This window comes from Pogoniulus pusillus, chromosome Z (assembly GCF_015220805.1).
Source record: "Pogoniulus pusillus isolate bPogPus1 chromosome Z, bPogPus1.pri, whole genome shotgun sequence".
NCBI classification, from domain to species: domain Eukaryota; kingdom Metazoa; phylum Chordata; class Aves; order Piciformes; family Lybiidae; genus Pogoniulus; species Pogoniulus pusillus.
Window position 1 is genome coordinate 40,114,962 of NC_087309.1, and position 20,825 is coordinate 40,135,786.

General features: G+C 45.0%; 1 protein-coding gene across 6 annotated transcripts in view; it reads right to left on the bottom strand.

Annotated features, from left to right (window-relative positions):
• The window catches only part of MCTP1 (multiple C2 and transmembrane domain containing 1), a 411,441-nt gene that overhangs the window by 47,356 nt on the left and 343,260 nt on the right, over positions 1 to 20,825 (bottom strand). For all 6 annotated transcript variants that reach the window (XM_064140769.1, XM_064140771.1, XM_064140772.1 and 3 more), the window contains exon 17: positions 7,268 to 7,321. In XM_064140769.1, the coding sequence (XP_063996839.1) occupies positions 7,268 to 7,321 (54 nt within the window). The remainder of the gene's footprint in view (positions 1 to 7,267; positions 7,322 to 20,825) is intronic.

Consider the following 20,825-nt stretch of genomic DNA (forward strand, 5'->3'; position numbering starts at 1 on the left):
CATGCAGGCAAGAGGATGCTGAGGGTACTGGAGCATGTCTGTGAGAAGCAAAGCCTGAGAGCCCTGGGGCTGTTTAGCCTGGAGAAGTGCAGCCCCAGAGGGCTTAGCAAGACCTAAAAGGGTTGTGGCAGGCAAGACAATGAGGCCAGGCTCTGCTCAGTGGTGCACAGGGACAGGACAAGGGCCAAGGGGCAAGGAGCACAAACTGGGACCCAGGAGGTTGCAGCTGAGCAAGAGGAGAAACTTGTTTGGTGTGAAGGTGCTGGAGGCCTGAAGCAGAGGTTGTGGAGTTTCCTTCTCTGCAGAGATTCCAGACTCCCCATGACACTGTGATCCTGGTCAAGCTGTAGTGGATGCCCCTGCTTTAGCCTGACTGTTGGACTGGATGATCTACAGAGGTCCCTTCCAATGCCACCATGCCAGGATTCTGAGTAAAATAACTCTCTAGTTGTGATTTTGGGGTGATCCAATGATCAGAAACAGCATCAGCTGTTCAACCCAATGCATGGGTTGGAGTCTGCACCACAGCCCTTCCTGTTATGTACCATTCTGGTAACAAACACATGCTTCTTATCAGCAGTTCTAAAGGAATAACTGGCCTGAGCTGGAAACACACTGACTTCTGCAGCTATGTATTCCAGGATGCCCTCTGGTAAGCTTGATTGACACTTAGAGCTAAATTTTCAGGGGACAGCAGCTTCATATGAAATTATAATTTCCACTGGAAGCTGTGGTTAGCGCTTTTGTTTACAGTCAGTATTTAGGTGCTATGTTCATGTAGAATTTAATGATGGAATCAGGCTGTAAGTGAACCTATGAACCTATTAGTCCTGGAATTCTCTCTTCACTCCCCTCACTAACTATTTGTTTATTGTTTATCCATTATTTATTTGATAGGAAATAACTGCCACTGCAATAAGTTGCAATCTTATCTTTTATAGAATATACAAATATAGGCTGTATCAGAGTTATGAGCAAGTCTGCTGATGATATGAAGCTGGAGGTTGGGGTGGCTGACACCCCTCAGGCTGTGCTGCCATCCAACGAGATCTGGACAGGCTGAGAGCTGGGTGAAGACAAACCACATGAAGTTCAATAAGCATAAGTGCAGGGTCCTCCATCTGGGGAGGAATAACAACAGGCACCAGTACAGGCTTGGGCTGCTCTGCTGGAAAGCAGCTCTGTGGAGAAAGACCTTGGAGTGCTGGTGGGCAGCAAGTTCTGCAGGGGCCAGCAATGTGCCCTTGTGGCCAAAAGAGCCAATGACATTCTGGGGTGCATCAGGAGAAGTGTGGCCAGCAGGGGTAGGGAGGTTCTTCTCCTGTCTCTGCTCTGCCCTGGTGAGACCACACCTGGAATGCTGTGTCCAGTTTTGGGCTCCTCAGCTCAGGAGAGACAGGGACCTGCTGGAGACAGTCCAGTGGAGAGCCACAAGGATGACTGGGGGAGTTGGGCATCTCCCCTACACAGAGAGACTGAGAAACCTGGATCTGGTTAGTCTGGAGAAGACTGAGGGAAGATCTGATCAATGTCTACAAATATCTGATGGGTGGATGTCAAGTAGATGAGGCCAATCTCTTTTCAGTGGTCAGCAGCAATAAGGCAAGGAGCAACAGCTACAAACTGGAACACAGAAGATTTCAGCTCAGCATGAGGAGAAACTGCCCAGAGGGGTTGTGGAGTCTCCTTCTCTGGTGACTTTCAAAACCCACCTGGATGTGTTCTCCTATGTGACCTATCCTGAGTGAAGCTGGATTGGCAGGGAGGTTGGACTTGATGATCTCTGGAGGTCCCTTCCAACCTCTAATATTCTGTGATTCTGTAATTCTGTGATTTAACAACATGTAAGACCTGCACCACCAAAGACCTATACCACAGTGATCTTTCCTCCTCATCATCATCTAAGTCTTGGTAAAACTGCAGGGCAAGGTTTCAGTACAGGTTATGAAGGTGTCTTGGGTTGAAAACCATGTTGGCTCCTCCCATTAGAGATGGTAAAAGCTTTAAATCATATTTTAATTTGACTCCACTATCTTTCATTATGGAAGCTTCTGGCTACCTGGAAACATGGACTGAGAACTGCAAATAACTTTTCAGAGAACAAAGCCTTGAGGCAGAGCAGCCAAAGGTGAAATTGATTGTTATTTTATATTACTAAAATACTGTTAGTGTTAACAAAGTTAAAACAAAGCACAGCTCACACTGAGCGTCCTCCTCCACTGAAGTCTGCAGTGGCAGCATTCCTCACTGGCCTGATTCTGTGGCATGCTGAGGGCTTCCCACAAAAGCTGAGCTGAAATTCTTTGTCATTATCTGAAATCTTATCTGGAGCTTGTTCAAAGAGTGAAGCTGTGAGAAAAGATACCTGAACTCCTTAAACAGCAAACTAAACCCTTAAATGCATAGATCATGCACATCGACTACTACCTTGCTATAACATAAGTGTGTGAAATTCCTTTTGAAAGCTTGCTGATAACTTGACTTCATGTAGTTTAACTGACCTTTATTTGCTAAGATATTCTGTAAGCCAGGGTTTGGAAGGGAGCCAAACAACAACAACAAAAACAAAATCAAGGAGAAGAGAGAGAGAGAAACCAGATTAAACTGTAAATCTCTGATTGGCATAGGCTTAGCAAGCAGTGCAGAACATATGGAACTTGGAATCCAGTGTGATTTCTTGGAAAAATAGTATTAAACTAAGGACAAATGCCTGAACCAAACAAACAACATCTTTTTCAGTAACTAACATGACAAGGAAACAAAATCAGAAGGAAAACGCTCCACTACTAAGCACCACTTTGTATCTCATATTGACAACAAGGACACTTGCCATTAGAGTTCACTTTATAGTTGTTATTATTATTGGTCATATTGCAACTGGAAGTTAATATTCCTAGCAAAAAATCTCCATCACTCTGGGACCTTAAGTGGACAGCTCTGTCTGCCTTTGCTGGAGCACAGGGCTCTTCTCCCTAGTGTCAGGTAACAGAAGGAGAGCAAATGGCCTCAAACTGTGCTAGGGGAAGGTTAGGGTGGTAGGGAAATTTCTTTGCTGCAAGAGTGGTCAGGGATTGAAATAGGCTGTCCAGGGAGGTAGTGGAGTCACCACTCTTGGAGGTGTTCAATACAAGTATAGACATGATACTCTGGGGTATGGTTTACTGGCCATGGTGCCGTTGGGTTGTTGGTTTGATTCAAAGCTATTGGAGGACTTTTCCAACCAAAACAACTACATGAAAACAGAGAATGGCTCAGATTGGAAGGGAACTCAAAGATCATCTACTCCAACCTTCCTGCCAAGGGGAGGGACATCTCTCAGCTAGACTTGGCTGGTAACGGCCTCCTCCAGCCTGGCTGTTATCACTCCCAGGAAGGAAGCATCCAGAGACTCTCCCTGGGCAGCCTATTCCAGAGTCTCACCACACTGGTACTGAAGAACTTCTTCCTCAGATCCTGCTCTTCCTCAGCTTCAAGTCATTCCCCCTTGTCCCGTCTCTAGACTGCCTTAGGAAAAGTCCCTCTGCAGCCTTCCTGCAGGATCTCTTTGGGAGTTGAAAGGCAGTAAGTGAAAACCTACCTTGTCAAACTCTTCTCAGTATTACATACCACTACTAATAAAATTAATTCTTTTAACTAATTACATGCACTTGAACATTCATCATCCTCAGTGTACTACTCCTGCCACCCTGCAGCTCGGCAATGTCAACCAGCATCCCTCAGCTTCCAATCCCATAACCTACACCAGCGTATGCCCACATGGACCCCATCAAGCAGCCAAAAAGCTACCCCTTCACTGCGAGCAAGTGACTAATATCTAAGCTAGCTCTAAAGAAAGACACTCTTCATAATCACCCAACAATCTGCTAAGTAACAGCATCTGGACAGGCTTAGGTAAAGCCTGCCAGGGGTCTGGCTCGAATAGGAAACAGGTGCTGCAGCTCTGTGCCATGTAATACCCCATTTACTGCTAAGTCCAAAGGTTACAGGACTGATAGCTGCCTTGTGGTGATCAGGGAAAGCAAAGGCACTGGCCATGGTCAAACATCTGGGACATATTTACATACTTGCAACATATGCTTCAGTTTCAATTAAAGTGAGGCTTTGGCACGTTTGCTAATCTTTGTACTTTTGCTGCACGAGAAAACCCATTTACCTGACTTCTCTATTATACCCTATGGGAAAGAGAAATTAAAGTAACCAAATGATAAATAATAGAAGCCAGAGGCCAACACCAGATGGTGGTGCAAAATGTGCGTTGATTTGCTCACAAAGCTTCCTTTTGCACGAAGCTTCAAGGTAAAAACAGACCTGAACCGAAACTGAATCACAGAACTGAATCACAAAACAGGGAAGGGAAGGGAAGGGAAGGGAAGGGAAGGGAAGGGAAGGGAAGGGAAGGGAAGGGAAGGGAAGGGAAGGGAAGGGAAGGGAAGGGAAGGGAAGGGAAGGGAAGGGAAGGGAAGGGAAGGGAAGGGAAGGGAAGGGAAGGGAAGGGAAGGGAAGGGAAGGGAAGGGAAGGGAAGGGAAGGGAAGGGAAGGGAAGGGAAGGGAAGGGAAGGGAAGGGAAGGGAAGGGAAGGGAAGGGAAGGGAAGGGAAGGGAAGGGAAGGGAAGGGAAGGGAAGGGAAGGGAAGGGAAGGGAAGGGAAGGGAAGGGAAGGGAAGGGAAGGGAAGGGAAGGGAAGGGAAGGGAAGGGAAGGGAAGGGAAGGGAAGGGAAGGGAAGGGAAGGGAAGGGAAGGGAAGGGAAGGGAAGGGAAGGGAAGGGAAGGGAAGGGAAGGGAAGGGAAGGGAAGGGAAGGGAAGGGAAGGGAAGGGAAGGGAAGGGAAGGGAAGGGAAGGGAAGGGAAGGGAAGGGAAGGGAAGGGAAGGGAAGGGAAGGGAAGGGAAGGGAAGGGAAGGGAAGGGAAGGGAAGGGAAGGGAAGGGAAGGGAAGAGAAGGGAAGGGAAGAGAAGAGAAGAGAAGAGAAGAGAAGAGAAGAGAAGAGAAGAGAAGAGAAGAGAAGAGAAGAGAAGAGAAGAGAAGAGAAGAGAAGAGAAGAGAAGAGAAGAGAAGAGAAGAGAAGAGAAGAGAAGAGAAGAGAAGAGAAGAGAAGAGAAGAGAAGAGAAGAGAAGAGAAGAGAAGAGAAGAGAAGAGAAGAGGAGTTCCCATTCAAACAGCATATTCAAATGAGAACTCAAAATGTTTGCAATAATGAAGACAGCTTTGAATTCACAAAAAAAAAACAAGCTAAACACCTTCTGTATAGAAAAGACAGCTCTTAAATATTCAACAACAAGGTCTCACTGAAAGTGTGTGGTAGTGTCACTCCTCACTTCTATTCAACCTTGGTAGCTGGAGCTAGAAAAAAAATGTTTGAACTCTGGTGTCACTTTGACAAAGCTGAATATTAGATCACAACACTGGAGCCCAGAGTGATATTTCTAATTGGCTATGTTCCGCCTGGCACCTGCTAATCACCAGAGCACTGGGTGGTGTCTGCTGGGGGGGGTGACCCCCATCCTCCTCTTCCCCTTTTTTCAGAGGAGTTTGCTGAGCAATTTCCAAAAAGCAGTAAGTGGTAACTACAGAGGCTGGCTGAAACTACAAGCAGCCAAGCACTATTCTTTGTGAGCTAATCACAGTGATTAAAATATCCAGGGACACACACACTTACTGGGATGATACTTTTGTACCAGCTCTAATAACAAAGCAGGAAGGAATGAGAGAAAATGGCCTCAAATGGATGGCAGATCAGTGTTTATCAGAAAAGAAATGATGATTCAGAGCCAGCTTGTTGAGTTAAAATACAAGCTCTCCACAGCTACATGACTGACCTTTGCAATAAATCATATATTTTATTGCCAGAAGTGTGTGCTTGTATCATTTAGTGTTAAAAATCATCACCTACGTGTTTGGTAAAAGGAGGGTTTGTGACTAACAGCATTCACTGATTCTGGAATGAGGTAGCTAACAATTTAAGTGATGTATAGAAGAATTCCACATAACAACTTTCTGTCAATTTTAAGATGTTTGAGCTGGCAACAGGATGAGGAAGTTACCTTTATTTTCTTTTATCATCTCTTGGACCTTAGGTGTTAGGTAGGCGAAGAAGAATCATTCAGGGGATTAACTAATCAGGGTGAATTTTCTGACATTTCAAATGCAGCTGCCAGCAGATGAATTCTTACACTGGTATGTAACTGTACATCTCAACTAGAAACAAAGGTCAAGGGCATAAATTACGACACACTGTTTTTCTCCTCTTGAAAGAGAAAGAAAAATCATTGCTTAATACAACAGAAGTGGGGGAAAGTCTGTGAAGGTCACAATCATCTCTGTTTTCACTTGGAGTTCTTGTAAAATGATCTGGTTCTGTCCACTCTTGTTCCACAAATATCACTTCTCTGGCATGAAAACACCAGCAGCAACACAGCTTCCTCCACTGCACTCATCTCACCAGAAAGCCATCCCGCCATCACTTCAATGGTGCAAGGTCATTCTAATTTTTTTCCCTCTCCCTGGGGGACAACCAATCCAAGCAGCTTCATGGCTGGGCTCAGTAAGATGAGGAAATGAGGTGTTAGTTATTGTGGTTGCAAAAAATCCTCCACTCAACCAGCAGCTGCCAAACCCAACCACGCTTGCATGAACTGCTGAACAAGTGGCCAGGGTTTCCCAGCTCCTGGGGCCATGGTGCCAGCTTCAAATTGAGTGGACATCCATGGGAATGGTGATTACTTAAATGTCATATGGAGTGCAAAACATTTCATCCATTCTTCTACCACGCCATCCCTTGAAAATTATAGATGTCAACATCCTGTTTTTAACCAGTATGGAGTTGCTATTTCTACACCATTTTTTTCCCCCTAAAGTGCAGCTCTATTTGTAATACTCAAGACAGGACAAATTTTTGTCCTTCAAAAACAGTTGTCACTGCAGTTATCTTCACAAGAGCTATCAAATTCCAGACAGGCTGAATTATTTTTGTGCCTGGCAGGGAAAAAAAGAAAAAAACCAACAACCCAAAACCCTAAAAAAATTCTGACCCAGCTCTGGATCAAAGGGAAAAAAAAATAATAATACTAAAAAAAAAAAAAAGAAAAGAGCAGGATTTATAGTCCTCTATCCTTCCCTGCAACACAGTGCAGCATTGTTAGGATGATAAACAGCTCTGTCCAATTTTCTGGACTAAAACACTTCAACTCCTTTTTTAACTGTCTGTAAAAACAGTGTCATGTCTAAATTCTCCCATCCCCAGATACCCAAGTGCTAGGAAAGATAATTACCTTGTCATCTCTGTCATCCTCTTCTTCCTCGTCCTCTAGCATGTCCTCCACTACCTGCAGACAGAAACAGTAGTAGTTGTCATGATTTAAAAAGGAAGAGTTTTGTTCTGTCAATTCTTAAGCCTTTTGTAGATGAAAACTTTATTAACATTTGAAATAAATGCACAGAAAGAAAATGTACAACTAGGAGAAGGAGAAAGGTAAGAGAAGAAAAATAAGAAGAAAGGAAAAATAAAAAGCCAGATGAGCTAGAGGTCCGAATTTAGGGAAGTGTTACAGCTTTAACTGACCTACATCTGGGAACTAAACAGTGAAAAACTTCCCTGTACAAAACGCTTGCTTGACAACTTAAACATTTAAAAGGGAGATGAAACATCCAATATAGGATTGTTTTAACTAAAGGAATCCTTTGGCAGCTCTGCTACCGCCTGTGCAGTGCACACAAATGCTTGCTTTAAGTTTACTGTTACCTGCAGAAGCAGGCAACACTTTTAACAGAGTTTACAACATCTCTGAAGAACACAAGGCTGAGAATAAATCCATATTAGCTTATCTCCTTACGATCTGCAACAATCATATATACCATATGCTCCATCAGCATTAGCACTGCTTTTTGTTGTTGTTGTTGTTAATAGTGACTTTGTGCAATCTGTGCACCTAACTTTGTGCAGATTCACTGTTAACTGCAGATGCCACATCCCTGCCTCTCCCTGCATATTTTCCATTTAAACAGGCTTGTGTGCCCGACGCTGTGGAATACACCCACAGGTAAAACTCCTTCCACAGATACTAATAATTATTAATCACACCGTGAGCACGGAACGAACCGGTATTAAATCTAGCACACAGAGAGATTAAATGATTTTCCAAAGATGGTCAGTGGCAGATTCAGACTTAAAACTCACAAATCCCTCTCTCATAACTCTGTGATCAAGTCTCCAGCCTGTGGGGAAAATTGTCTGTTGGCAGAATAGAAGCGAAGTTGTACCCTCCTCATAAGCAGAAAATATGGTGGCTCTTTATATCACTATTTATATCTGAGTACTTATTAAGATATGAGAGCAGCCATAATGAAGGTCAGCGAAGGTCCATCCAGCCCAGTGTCATATTATGGATGCAAAAAGTATATACCATGTATGATAAAATATTCATGAAAAGGACAAGAGAAGGAAAACCCTCACTGATAGGAAACAGGAATACTATGGCCTATTTTACAGCCTTGCCATCAACCACAACAATAGCTTTCTATACAGATGAAGCTACAGGGCATTTTAGTGTACTTGTCACTTATGACAGCATATAAAAAATTCATAATCACCCCCAAAAAACAACTGCAAGGAATCATAGAATTCCCTGGGTTTAAAGGGACTCTTGAAGGTCATCTTGTCCAACCACCCTAGAGTCAGCAGACATCTCCAACTACAGCTGGCTGCTCAGGACCACTTTAAGTGTTACACTGGGACTATGCAAAATGCAGACACATTTAAAATGCCTGCCCCATAGAGAACGCTGCACACCTGTGATCCAACTGTGCAGACCAAAAATATTTGCAGTTTCAGCTTGATCATCCTTGAATCCAGCCCCAAAACACCTCTAACAGTGAGCCTGGGATGCTGGAGGAGAAGGAGCCTACACTTCGGTCTACTGAGTGATCTGTCCTGGAGCTTAGAATCAAAAGAAAAACTAGAAGCAGAAAGAAACACAAAAGCACATGGAAGAAGCATGACTCATGCAACCTAGGAACAACTACTCTTGATTTTTCTTCTCACCCAGAAAAAAAGTTTTAGCAGGAGGAGCTTGTCTGAATCTTCTGTAGCCTCTGACCTGGAGCCCTGTAAGCAGATGTACTTTTGTGTCCTCTCAGGCTGAAGAAAGAATCAAGGGCTGTGCTCTAGGCTAGCCATGAAGACAGACAGATCACTGAATGTCCTCCTTGGAGCGAAGGGACCAAAATGAACTCAGTATTCAAGGTGCCCAGTACAGGGACACTCCTGCTGGTCAGTTTGGCATGGTCCCACCTCTCAGCACTGAGAGAAGGAGGTGTTGAGGGCATGCTGCTGACATGCTTATCGGCCTCTGTTTAGCTCAGTACACCACTTTACAGATCCGAGGTGCCTGAGAGGTCCTGTCTGAGAGGTCCTGTCTTCATAGACCTCTCTGTGGAAGCACTTTCAGTTTCCCATGTACCTACATCACCTGCTTGCTCCTTGTGTCTCCTAGTAGCTCACTGTCATCCTCCTTGGGCTGTTTCAAGTGTTTGAGGAGGTGGTCAGTGCTGGACTGACCAAGTTCTTGAAATAAACCCATCCTAAAACTCATAAAGCAAGTGGTTGTAGTGATTAAGTTTATGAAGCAGCTCCAGAAATGCCAGCATTGGCTCTACCAGCAAAATGCTGAACCGAGAAGGCAGGATGAAAACAAGCTGTTAAAAGCTGCAGTGAGATTGAAAGACTCTGAAATCAGTTTTGCCACACACACAAATGTCTGTAACTACATCATTAGGTGACTAAAGCCCAAGGTGTAAACCTGAATCTGTTGACTCAGTCAGATGCTGCCTATGCCTGGAGCTGACTGAACTCACTTTCAACGCTAACATTACCCAGAGACTTAAAGATCTCTTTTATGTACACCCAGAATTTCCTTTTGACAGGATGAGAAACAGCAGAAGGTCTTTCTCACATTAGTGCTGAAGTTAGTGTGGAGACAATCAGTTGATGTAGAAACTTGAAAAATTACTGTAAACAGAATCCCAGAACCCCAGAAAGGTGGGGGTTGGAAGGGATCTCTGTACATCACCCAGTCCAACCCCCATGCCAAAGCAGCTCACTAAAGCTAAATTATCCAGAAAATAATACTCCAAACACACTTTTTTTCCCCCTCTCCACACATTTCCCCCCCTCCCTCTTACCCATCTAATGATCTCAAACTGCAATTTTCTACAGAGTGGCAAGATGTTTAACTTGGTTAAGGCACACAAAAAGTAAACTGAAATTGATGGAAGCCCAAGACTGAGCCTGGATTTCCAGCTCTTCCATTTTTCAATCCAAAAGCCACTGCCAGTCTGTGCTCTTATCCTAGGTTAGTCATGTCACAGAATCATAGAATGGTTTGGGTTGAAAGAAACCTATGATGTCATCCAGTTCCAACCTGCCTGCCATGGGACACCTTCCACTAGACCAGGTTGTTCAAGGCCTCATCCAACCTGGCACGGAGTCTCCACAGCTTCTATGGGCAATGGGACCCAGTGCCTCATGACCCTCATGGGGAAGAATTTCTTCTGTGTGTCTCATCTCATAGAATCACAGAATCATCCAGCTTCTTCCATCACCCTTTGTCCTGACACTGCATGTCTTTGTAATAAGTCCCTCATCATTCACACTGAGCTTGGGAACACTAAACTGTCTGGAAATGAAAACAGAATTAAGTTACTGCACAAAAAAAAACCAAAACCAAAAAAAACAACCCCAAAACAAAAAAATAAACCAACCATAATAAAGTTGTTCCTATGCCCAAGATGCAAAAGGGATCCTTTAAAGGACAGGGAAGACTCCCTAAGCATTGACCTGCCCTGAAATTCAAAAGGAAGGGTTAAAAGAGAAAAAAAAACAAACCACAAACACCTCATGAACATTCAGACAGTATGGACACAATAATACAACTTATTAAACCACCAAAATATGTGTTTTGAAAACTTGGACAGACATTAAAACCAGGGAAGTAGATTCTTCATACTCATATGTGATACGTGCAGGATGGGTGTGATGAAGCCTTACACAATCTTCTACAGTCAAGTATAATCTTTTTTTTTCTGCAAGGCTGTCCAAGGAGGATACAAAAGAGGCTGCAGTGGATCTGCAACACGTTTCAGCTTAATACTGTAGTAAGAATCATTCTGCAGGAAAAAGAAAACAACCCAGAATGGAATTTTCTCCCCCTTGATTGCTGTGGCACGTTGCTATTCAAATGCAGTGCAGAAGTGGGGCTCAGCCTGAGTGAAAACAGCAGTTGTTTAGGTCTCTGTGTCAAGTCCTGTGCCTGGGGGAGGTTTAAAGGGGGCAGGGAGGGAACAGGGAAGGGAGGAGAGGAAAGAGAGGGAAAAAAGCACATGATGATAAAATGAAACATGACTTTATTGAAACTTCTATGGTAAAAAATCTTAAGATTGCCCCTAAAATACTCACTCTAAATTATGCCTTCCAATACCTTGCCCGAAATCAAGTAGTATTAATCAAACAAAGGAAGGGCACTGGGGAAATCAGAAAGATCTAATGCAAGCAGTTAGAAGTGACATGACCTTCTGTAATGTCACTTGTCACAGACTTATATGCTATATACTGGTAGGAGGTCTTGAAAGAAGCTGTTTCTTGGTCCTGTCCCTTGAATGTAATACTAATACAGGTGACATTTGGAAAAAAAAAGCCCACTCAAATACACAGCACATCAGCTACTCCACGGCCACACAGCAAGTGGTGTTGAAATGTTGCAAAGTGAGAACCTTCCCATGCAAAACGGCCCTATTAAAAGCTAATTAATCAGAAGGCACAGACAGCCTAATTCCTACATGCTGCTGTTGTTCCTGTGAGCTGTTCCCACCCTCTTTGAGGAGCAGCCTATAAATGCTACACAATCCATAATGCATAGCAGACTGCTTCCTCACAGCAGCTACATTCCACCAGGATACTAAAAGGAAGACAACCACCATGTCTGCATGCTGAAGAAAACTGCAGGGTTTGTGGGCTTCTGAGGAAGGTGACAATTAAGAACAACTTGCATGTAGAATTACAGAATCACAGAATCACTACGGCTGGAAAAGATCACCAGGGTCATTGAAGGCTGGAGAACCTCTGCTGTGGGGGCAGGTCCAGAGAGTTGGGGCTGTGCAGCCTGAAGAAGAGAAGGCTGCAGGGAGACCTTAGGCCACCCGAAGGGGCTCCAGGAGCACTGGAGAGGAGCTTTGGATAAGGGCTGGAAGTGCCAAGATAAGAGACAACAGCTTTGAGCTGGGAGAGGGGAGACTTGAGTCTGGAGAGGAGGCAGAAGTTGTTGAGAGCGAGCGTGGGCAGACACTGACACAGTTACCTAGGGAGGTTGTGGATACCCCCTTCCTGGAGGTGCTAAGGGCAGGCTGGATTGAGACCTTGAGCAACCTGGGCTGGTAGGAGGCGTCCCTGCCCTTGCAGGGGGTTGGAATCAGATGATCTTCAAGGTTCCTTCCTTCCAAACTAAACCATTCTACCAGTCTATGAATCATCGAGTCCAAACATTAATCTACAACTATCAAGTCCACCACTAAACCATGTCCCTCATATCACACCTACATGTTCTTTCAACACCTCCAGAGATGGTGACTCCACCACCTGTCTGAGCAGCCTGTTTCATGGCTAGACCACTCTTTTAGTGAAGAAATTATTCTTAATACCCAATGTAAACCTCCCCTGGTACAACTTGAGGCCATTTTCTCTTGTCCTGCTTCAGAGATTCACAGATTGCATTGTGTGGGAAGAGACCTTCGAAGGTCACCTTGTCCAATCCTCCTACAGTCAGCAGGGACATCTCCAATTAGATCAGGCTGCTCAGAGTACCATCAAGCTTGTCTTCATGGATGGAGCCTCCACCACATCTCCAGGCATCCTCTTCCAAGGTCTCCCCACCCTCACTGTGCACAGCTTCCTCTTGATGTCCAACCTAACTCTGCCCTGATCCACTTCCAAACCTCTGCCTCTCAGCCCATCCAAGGGCCCTTCTGAACAGTCCCTCCTCAGCCCTCCCATAGGTCCCCTTCAGTCCTTTCATGGGACTGCTGAAGAGAAACTTTGCAGCAGACTCAGTTTAATTAAAATGTCCACCTTTTTTTACATCCCACATTCATAAGGAAAATAAAGATTAAATTAACAGATTCTGATTAAAGTGTGTGGCATAGCTGGAATACAGCTGATCCTGGTTTAGATTATTAATGCTTTGACCTTGGGGTATTTCATCTGCAGCAATCATCAGGATGACTGAACCACTAGATGTAATAATAATTAGTATGATAAGCTTGCCAGTAAGGTTGAATATATTGCAGGCAGCAGCCTCAGAAGCAAAGCATCTGTACCTTGCTGCTCAAATACTTCCTGATTTTTGCAGACACACTCAAACACAATTACTTCTCCTTACAGAATGCACTTTGCTGGCTTATTCTGGGAAGTGCTCATGTTGCAATTCACTCTGATCCTCAATAGGAAATGAGGCTTAAATATGGCTATCACAAATTACTTCTGATGCATGCTACCGACTACACGTAGCTCTGTCATGTCAACATCCATTTTTATTTGCAGGATAAAACAAATTCCTTGGCCACATGGGTGGGCAGCAAACACAGTTCATTATACCAGAACACACGACCTTTCTCCTGCTGTCAGCACTACGTGCTCTCAATATTCAGTTGCCAACGCAGTTAACATGAAGTCATTTTTAACCTGAAAGTGGCACATTGGTCGTTACGGGTTTGTATTTGCTGCTTGTTGCTTTGTTCTTTCACAATATTTGAACCACAGAATCCTAAAACGGCTTAGGTTGGAAGAGACGCCAGAGTTCATCTGCCCCAACCTCCCTGCCATGGACAGGGACACCTCTCAACCTGACTGAGCTGCTCATGGCATCACCTGGCCTGGCCTCATCCACAGCCTCCCCAGGCAGCCTGTTCCAGAGTCTCACCACCCTCACACTGAAGAACTTCTTTCTCAGATCCAGTCCAACCCTGCACTGCCTCAGCTTCAAACCATTCCCCCTTGCCCTGTCTCCAGACACTCTCAGGAAGAGTCCCTCTGCAGCCTTCACACAGGATCCCATCAGGCACTGGAAGGCAGCTTGAAAGTCCCACTGGAGGCTTCTCTCCAGGCTGAACACCCCCAGCCCCCTCACCCTGTCCTCACAGCAGAGCTGCTCCAGCCCTTGCATTATCTTTGTGGCGTCCTCTAGACTCTCTCCAGCAGCTCTGTGTCCTTCTTCTGCTGGGAACACCAGAACTGGAGGCAGGATTGGAGGTGAGATCTCAACAGAGCAGAGTCAAGGGGCAGAATCCCCTCTCTTGTCCTGCTGCTCACACTCCTCTGGGTGCAGTCCAACACACAGCTGCCTGCTGGGATGCATGAGGACTTCATGGGGGCTGCTGCTCAGCAGCCAGCATCCCCAAGACTCTTTCTTCAGGGCTGCTCTCAACCCACTCTGCACCCAGCCTGGATTTGTGCCTGGTTTCTCCTTTATTTGATCTCTCTCTTGTATTTATACAATGCACCGACTATTAGGTGTTTATTTGAAGTATGTCTCCATCTAAAGGCTTCAACATGTACTGTGCACTTGAAATATAAGATCTTTCTCAGAATACCTCATTTTAGTTCAACAGAACAACAATAACAACAACAAGAAGAAGAATCATTCTTTGCTTGGTTAAACAACCACAGCAAGTTTTCTGCTCAGGACTACTACAGACAACACCTCCACAGAATTTTATGGGCTAGAATAGTTGGGCAAAGTCTCATGAGTAACTACCCTATTAGCAACACAATGGCTCAGTGTTGGCTTTCAGGGTTATTATCCCCTTCTTCATATGTTTTTCAGATTCTGGTAGAACTACACTTTTGTACCAGATGCTTCTCTTACAAAACAGCATTTATCCACACAATTTGAAGCTTCTGGATGGAGCATAGTCTTAATACACCCAAATTTGGAACTGACAAGAATTCTAACAGCAAAATAGGAACAGTTCTCATAGTAATAATTTTAATAGTGATTTCAATAGTAATAATTTTCACAGAACCATGGAATGCCAGGGGTTGGAAGAGACATCAGAAAAGCCCAATCCAGTCCACTTCCCTGCCAGAGAAAGACCACTTAAATAGGTCACATAGGAATGAGTCCAGAGAGGTTTGAATGTCTCCAGAGAGGAAGACTCCACAACCTCTCTGGCCTAAGTATATTAATAACAGTTTTAACAATCACAGAATTGCAGAATGGCTCAGGCTGGAAGGGACATCAGAGATCACTTACTCCAACCTCGTCTGCCATGTCTAGGGATGCCTCTCAACTAGACTCAGCTGCCTAAGGCCTTACCCAACTTGGCCCCAGAGTGAGGGCACACACATGACAACCTGTTCAGAGTCTCACCACCCTCACACTGAAGAACTTCTTCCTCAGCTCCAGTCTGACCCTGCTCTGCCTCAGCTTCAAACCATTCCCCCTTGCCCTGTCTCCAGACACCCTCAGGAAAAGTCCCTCTGCAGCCTTCCTGCAGGATCCCATCAGGCACTGAAAGGCAGCTCTGAGGTGCCTCTGGAGGCTTCTCTCCTCCAGGCTGAACACCCCCAGCTCCCTCACCCTGTCCTCACAGCAGAGCTGCTCCAGCCTTTGGATCATCACAGAAGCACAGAACTTTAGAGGTTGGAAGGGACCTTCAGAGACCAACAGATCCAATCCCTCTGCCAAAGCAGCATCAAGCAGGGTACTTTGCCCAGGACCGCATCCAGGTTGGTTTTGAAAGTCTCCACAATCTCTCTGTGCAACCTGTTCCAGTGCTTTGTCACCCTCATTGCAAAGAAGTTTATCCTCATGTTGAGGTGGAACCTTCTATGTTCCAGTTTGTATCCACTGTTCCTTGTCTTATTATTGCTGCTGACCATCGAAAAGAGATTGACCCCATCCACTTGACACCTCTCAGATAATTTTAGACATTGATCAGATCTCTTCTCAGTTTTCTCTTCTCCAGGACTCTCAGCCTCTCTCTGTATGGGAGACACTCAATTCCCTCAATCATCCTTATGGCTCTCTCCCAGACTTTCTCCAGCAGGTCCCTGTCTCTCCTGAACTGGGAAGGCCAAAATTGGACACAATATTCCAGGTGTGGTCTCACCAGGACAGAGCAGAGGAGGAGAAGAACCTCCCTAGCCCTGCTGGCCACACTTTCCTGATGCACCCCAGGATGCCATTGGCTCTCTTGGCCACAAGGGCACATTGCTGGCCCATGCAGAACTTGCTGCCCACCAGCACTACAAGGTCGCTCTCCACGGAGCTGCTTTCCAGCAGGGCAGTCCCAACCTGTCCTGGTGCCTGCTGTTATTCCTCTTCAGGTTCAGGACCCTGCACTTGTGCTTATTGAACTTCATGAGGTTCCCTTTTCCCAGCCCTCAGCCTGCCCAGATCTCGTTGGATGGCAGCACAGCCTGAGGGGTGTCAGCCACCCCCAGCTCTGTACCATCAGTGAACTTGCTGAGGCTGCACTCAATGCACTCATTGATAGAGATATTGAACAAAACTGGTCCTAAGACTGATTCCTGGGCAACACCACTGGCTGCAGGCCTCCAACTTGATTCTATGCCACTGATGACAACCTTCTGAACTCTGTTGTGGAGTCATTTTTTGATCCATCTCACAGACCAACTGCCTGTGCCACATCTCCTGAGCTTATCTGTGAGGATGCTGTGGGAGAAAGTACTAAAAGCCTTGCTGAAGTCAAGGTCTGCCCATTGAGTCATGATATCTTAGAAAGCTATCAGGTCGGTCAAGCAAGATCTCTCTTTGATGAATCCTTGTTGGGTACTCCTGATAACCTTCTTTTCCTCCATGTGGTTAGAGATGGCCTCCAAAATGAGTTGCTCTACCACCTTTGCAGGGATGGAGGTGAGGCTGATGGTCTGGAGTTGCCTGGATCTTCCTTCTTGCCTCTGTTGAAGCCTGGAGTGGCACTGGCTTTCTTCCAGTCATCCAGTCCTGTTCTCCAGGACTTTAAAAAATGATGGAGAGAGGCTCAGCAGCAGTTCTTTCAATACTCATGTCTGCAACCCATTGGGGCCCATGGGTCTGTGTGTCTTCAGTTGGCACAAGTGATCTCCGACCTAGTCCTGACTGACTTGTGGAGTGCTCTCTTCCCTCCAGTTCTGCTCCCTTGCCTCCAGAGGCTGAGGTTCCTGAAGTCTCTTAGCAGTAAAGACTGAAGCAAAGAAGGCATTCAGCAACTCTGCCATCTCTGCATCTTCAGTATTCAGTAGTGGACCCACCTTTTCCTCGATCTTCCTTTTGTTATTGATGTACTTTAAAAAGCACTTCTTGTTTTCTTTCACTCCCCTGCTAACTCTCAGCTCCAAGAGGACCTTGGCCTTTCTCATCACTTCTCCACATCTACATCCTCTGGCAACATTTCCATAACCCTCCCAATTGACCACTCCTTTTTGCCACAGATTGTTAACCTCCATTTCCGTTTTGAGCTTTCCCAAGAGCTCCCTGCTTATCCATGCAGGTCTTCTGCCTCCCTTACTTGCCTTTTTCTTTCTTTTCCCCAGGTCATTTTTCCTGAGCCTGAAGGAGGTGATGTTTGAATATTAACCAGCTCTCTTGGGCCCCCTTTCCTTCTAAAGCCCTACTCCACTGGGTACCGTTTTGAAGAGGGCAAAGCTAGCCCTCTTAAAGTCCAGGGATGAAATTTTACTAATCACCCTGCTACTTTATCTAGTGATACTACTCTAACATATCATGGTCACCACAGCCAAGACCACCCCCAGCCTTAACATCTACAACCAGTCCTTCATTGTTAATACAAGGCCCAGCATCTTTGTGGCCTCCTCTGGACTCTCGCCAGCAGCTCTGTGTCCTGGTGCTGGGGACACCAGAACTGGAGGCAGGACTGGAGGTGAGGTCTCATCAGGGCAGAGTCACGGGGCAGAATTCCCTCTCTTCCCCTGCTAGGCTGCTGTGCTATGTATTTTAGGTGGCAATACAGGCAATACAGATATGTAATGCACATATAGTTATAATATACATATATACAGTTACACACACATTTACACACACACACACATATACAGTTATAATACACATATTGCTGTACTTTCAGTTAATTTGCTTTTCCAGGGACTGATGTTATTTGATACATTAAATACATTAAAACTGCAGCACAACCCCAAACTTCTGAAAGTTTAGGCTGAATTAAAGCATGCAAAGGCAAACCAAACCAAAGATGAATAAAAATCTCACCTGACCATGAGAATTGTTGCTGCGAAGCAGACTGATTGCCAGTTGATATAATTTATAATAGCCACTGTAGTACCCATGTAATTTAAATATTTATAAAAGCCATTTAGAACTGCTTATAATAGTTTATATATTTGGCTGTATAGTATCACAGTACCACAGTATCACCAAAGTTGGAAGAGACCTCATAGATCATCAAGTCCAACCCTTCACCACAGAGCTCAAGGCTAGACCATGGCACCAAGTGCCACGTCCAATCCTGCCTTGAACAGCTCCAGGGACGGCGACTCCACCACCTCCCCAGGCAGCCCATTCCAGTGTCCAATGACTCTCTCAGTGAAGAACTTTCTCCTCACCTCCAGCCTAAATCTCCCCTGGCGCAGCCTGAGGCTGTGTCCTCTCGTTCTGGTGCTGGCCACCTGAGAGAAGAGAGCAACCTCCTCCTGGCCACAACCACCCCTCAGGTAGTTGTAGACAGCAATAAGGTCACCTCTGAGCCTCCTCTTCCCCAGGCTAAACAATCCCAGCTCCCTCAGCCTCTCCTCATAGGGCTTGTGCTCAAGGCCTCTCACCAGCCTCGTCGCCCTTCTCTGGACACACTCAAGCATCTCAATGTCCCTCCTAAACTGGGGGAGCACAGAACTGGACACAGTACTCAAGGTGTGGTCTAACCAGTGCAGAGTACAGGGGCAGAATGACCTCCCTGCTCCTGCTGACCACACCAGTCCTGATGCAGGCCAGGATGCCACCTGGGCACACTGCTGGCTCATGTTCAGGTGGGTATCAATCAGCACCCCCATGAGTCTCATCAGAGCCATGTAGTTTGGATATTTATAATAGCCACCACAACCTGTCAAGCAAATCTTTTTGCCATGTAAATCTGAAGGCAAATGCAAAAAATAACAACCCCCCAAAAAACCTCATTACAATCATAGAGGGGAAAAAATGTAAATCATAAAATAAATTGGATTATGTTTGATTAAAAAAATAATAAATAAATACTGGAGATATCTGGAGTGGCAATTTGGGCTGGGTGTTTCATTTTGTTTTTTTTCAGGTGACCAAACGCATCTGAAATAGTCCAATTCTGTAGAGCATTTTGGCTTTGCAACTGCTGCTGGGATGAGAGCAGTCACATTAAGCTTGAGTAAGGGTTACTCCACGCTCCTGTGGAGTGTATAAACCTACTCAGGGATAATTGAGTGTGGACAGTCTCCTCTGACTCCAGAATTACATCCTGCAGGACAGAAACTCCACTTATATATCTTCATATAGTGCAGTGTGTGACTGTTAAATTAGTGCAATAATGCATTTAAAATATTTATAGTACCAAATTTTAGTTAAGTAACCTTTATGTAAGATTTATGTTGATTTGTTCATTTCTCATTTAATGGCAAATTATGAGGAGCATGTTTCATAAAGATAATTCTCCATTTAAATTCAGCAGGCCATTAAATATTAAAATTATGTTTCTGATGCAATCTAGAACAAATTTGTCCAGCTTCAGCGATTATTTGCACTCATAAAAATTAGACTTGATTAATAAAATTTAAATGCTTGATTAACCTGACATTTTCATGTTTCTTGTCTGATTTATTTTAATAATAATAATAATGATAATGATAATAATAATAATAATAATAATAATAATAATAATAATAATAATAATAATAATAATAATTTTTGAAAAGGAGCCCTGTCCCCAAGTGGGGCACTATGGTGATTTCCTTCTTCATTGGGACTGTATAGGAAGGGCAAACTGCTGAATGAAGAAACCTGTGGTTATTAGCAGACTCCTTAATAAGCACAGTTAAGCAGGTCTTGCTGGTGGTCTTTGTGCTCTGATGTCACCCACACAGAACCCACAGCAATTGTGCCCAGGTGGCCAAGAAGGTCACCAGCAGGACCAGGGCAGGGATTGTCACCCTATGTTCAGCGCCTGTGAGGCCACACCTTGAGTACTGGGATCAATTTTGAGCCCCTCAATCCAAGAAGGACATTGAGGGGCTGGAGCAGGTCCAGAGAAGGGCAACAAAGCTTGTGAAGGGTCTGGAGAAGAAGGCTGGGAAAGAGCAGCTGAGGGAGCTGGGGCTGTTTGATGTGGAGAAGAGGAGGCTGAGGGGAGACCTCATTGCTCTCTACAGCTCTCTGACAGGATGTTGCAGCCAGGTTGGGGTTGATCCATTCTCCTAAGGAAGAATTATAAGACAAGAGGAAATGCCCTCAAGTTGTACCAGGGGAGGTTTAGGTTGGACATTAAAAGAAACTTCTTCCCTGAAAGGGTTCTCAAAGACTGGAATAGACTCTCCAGGGAGGTGGTTGAATCTCTGGAGGTGTTTTAAATTAAGAGGCAGAGACGTGGTGCTGAGGGCTATGGCTTAGCCCCAGCCTTGGCAGAGTTAGAGAATGGCTGCACTGGGTGACCTTAAAGGGCTTTTCTAATCAAAATGATTCTGTCATGACCTCTTTGAAAAGCTGTTCTAAGATTTTACTGGTGATAACCAATGGAGAGGCAGTTTGTAATTCTGATGGACTTGGCATCTTTAAGGCAGGCTGT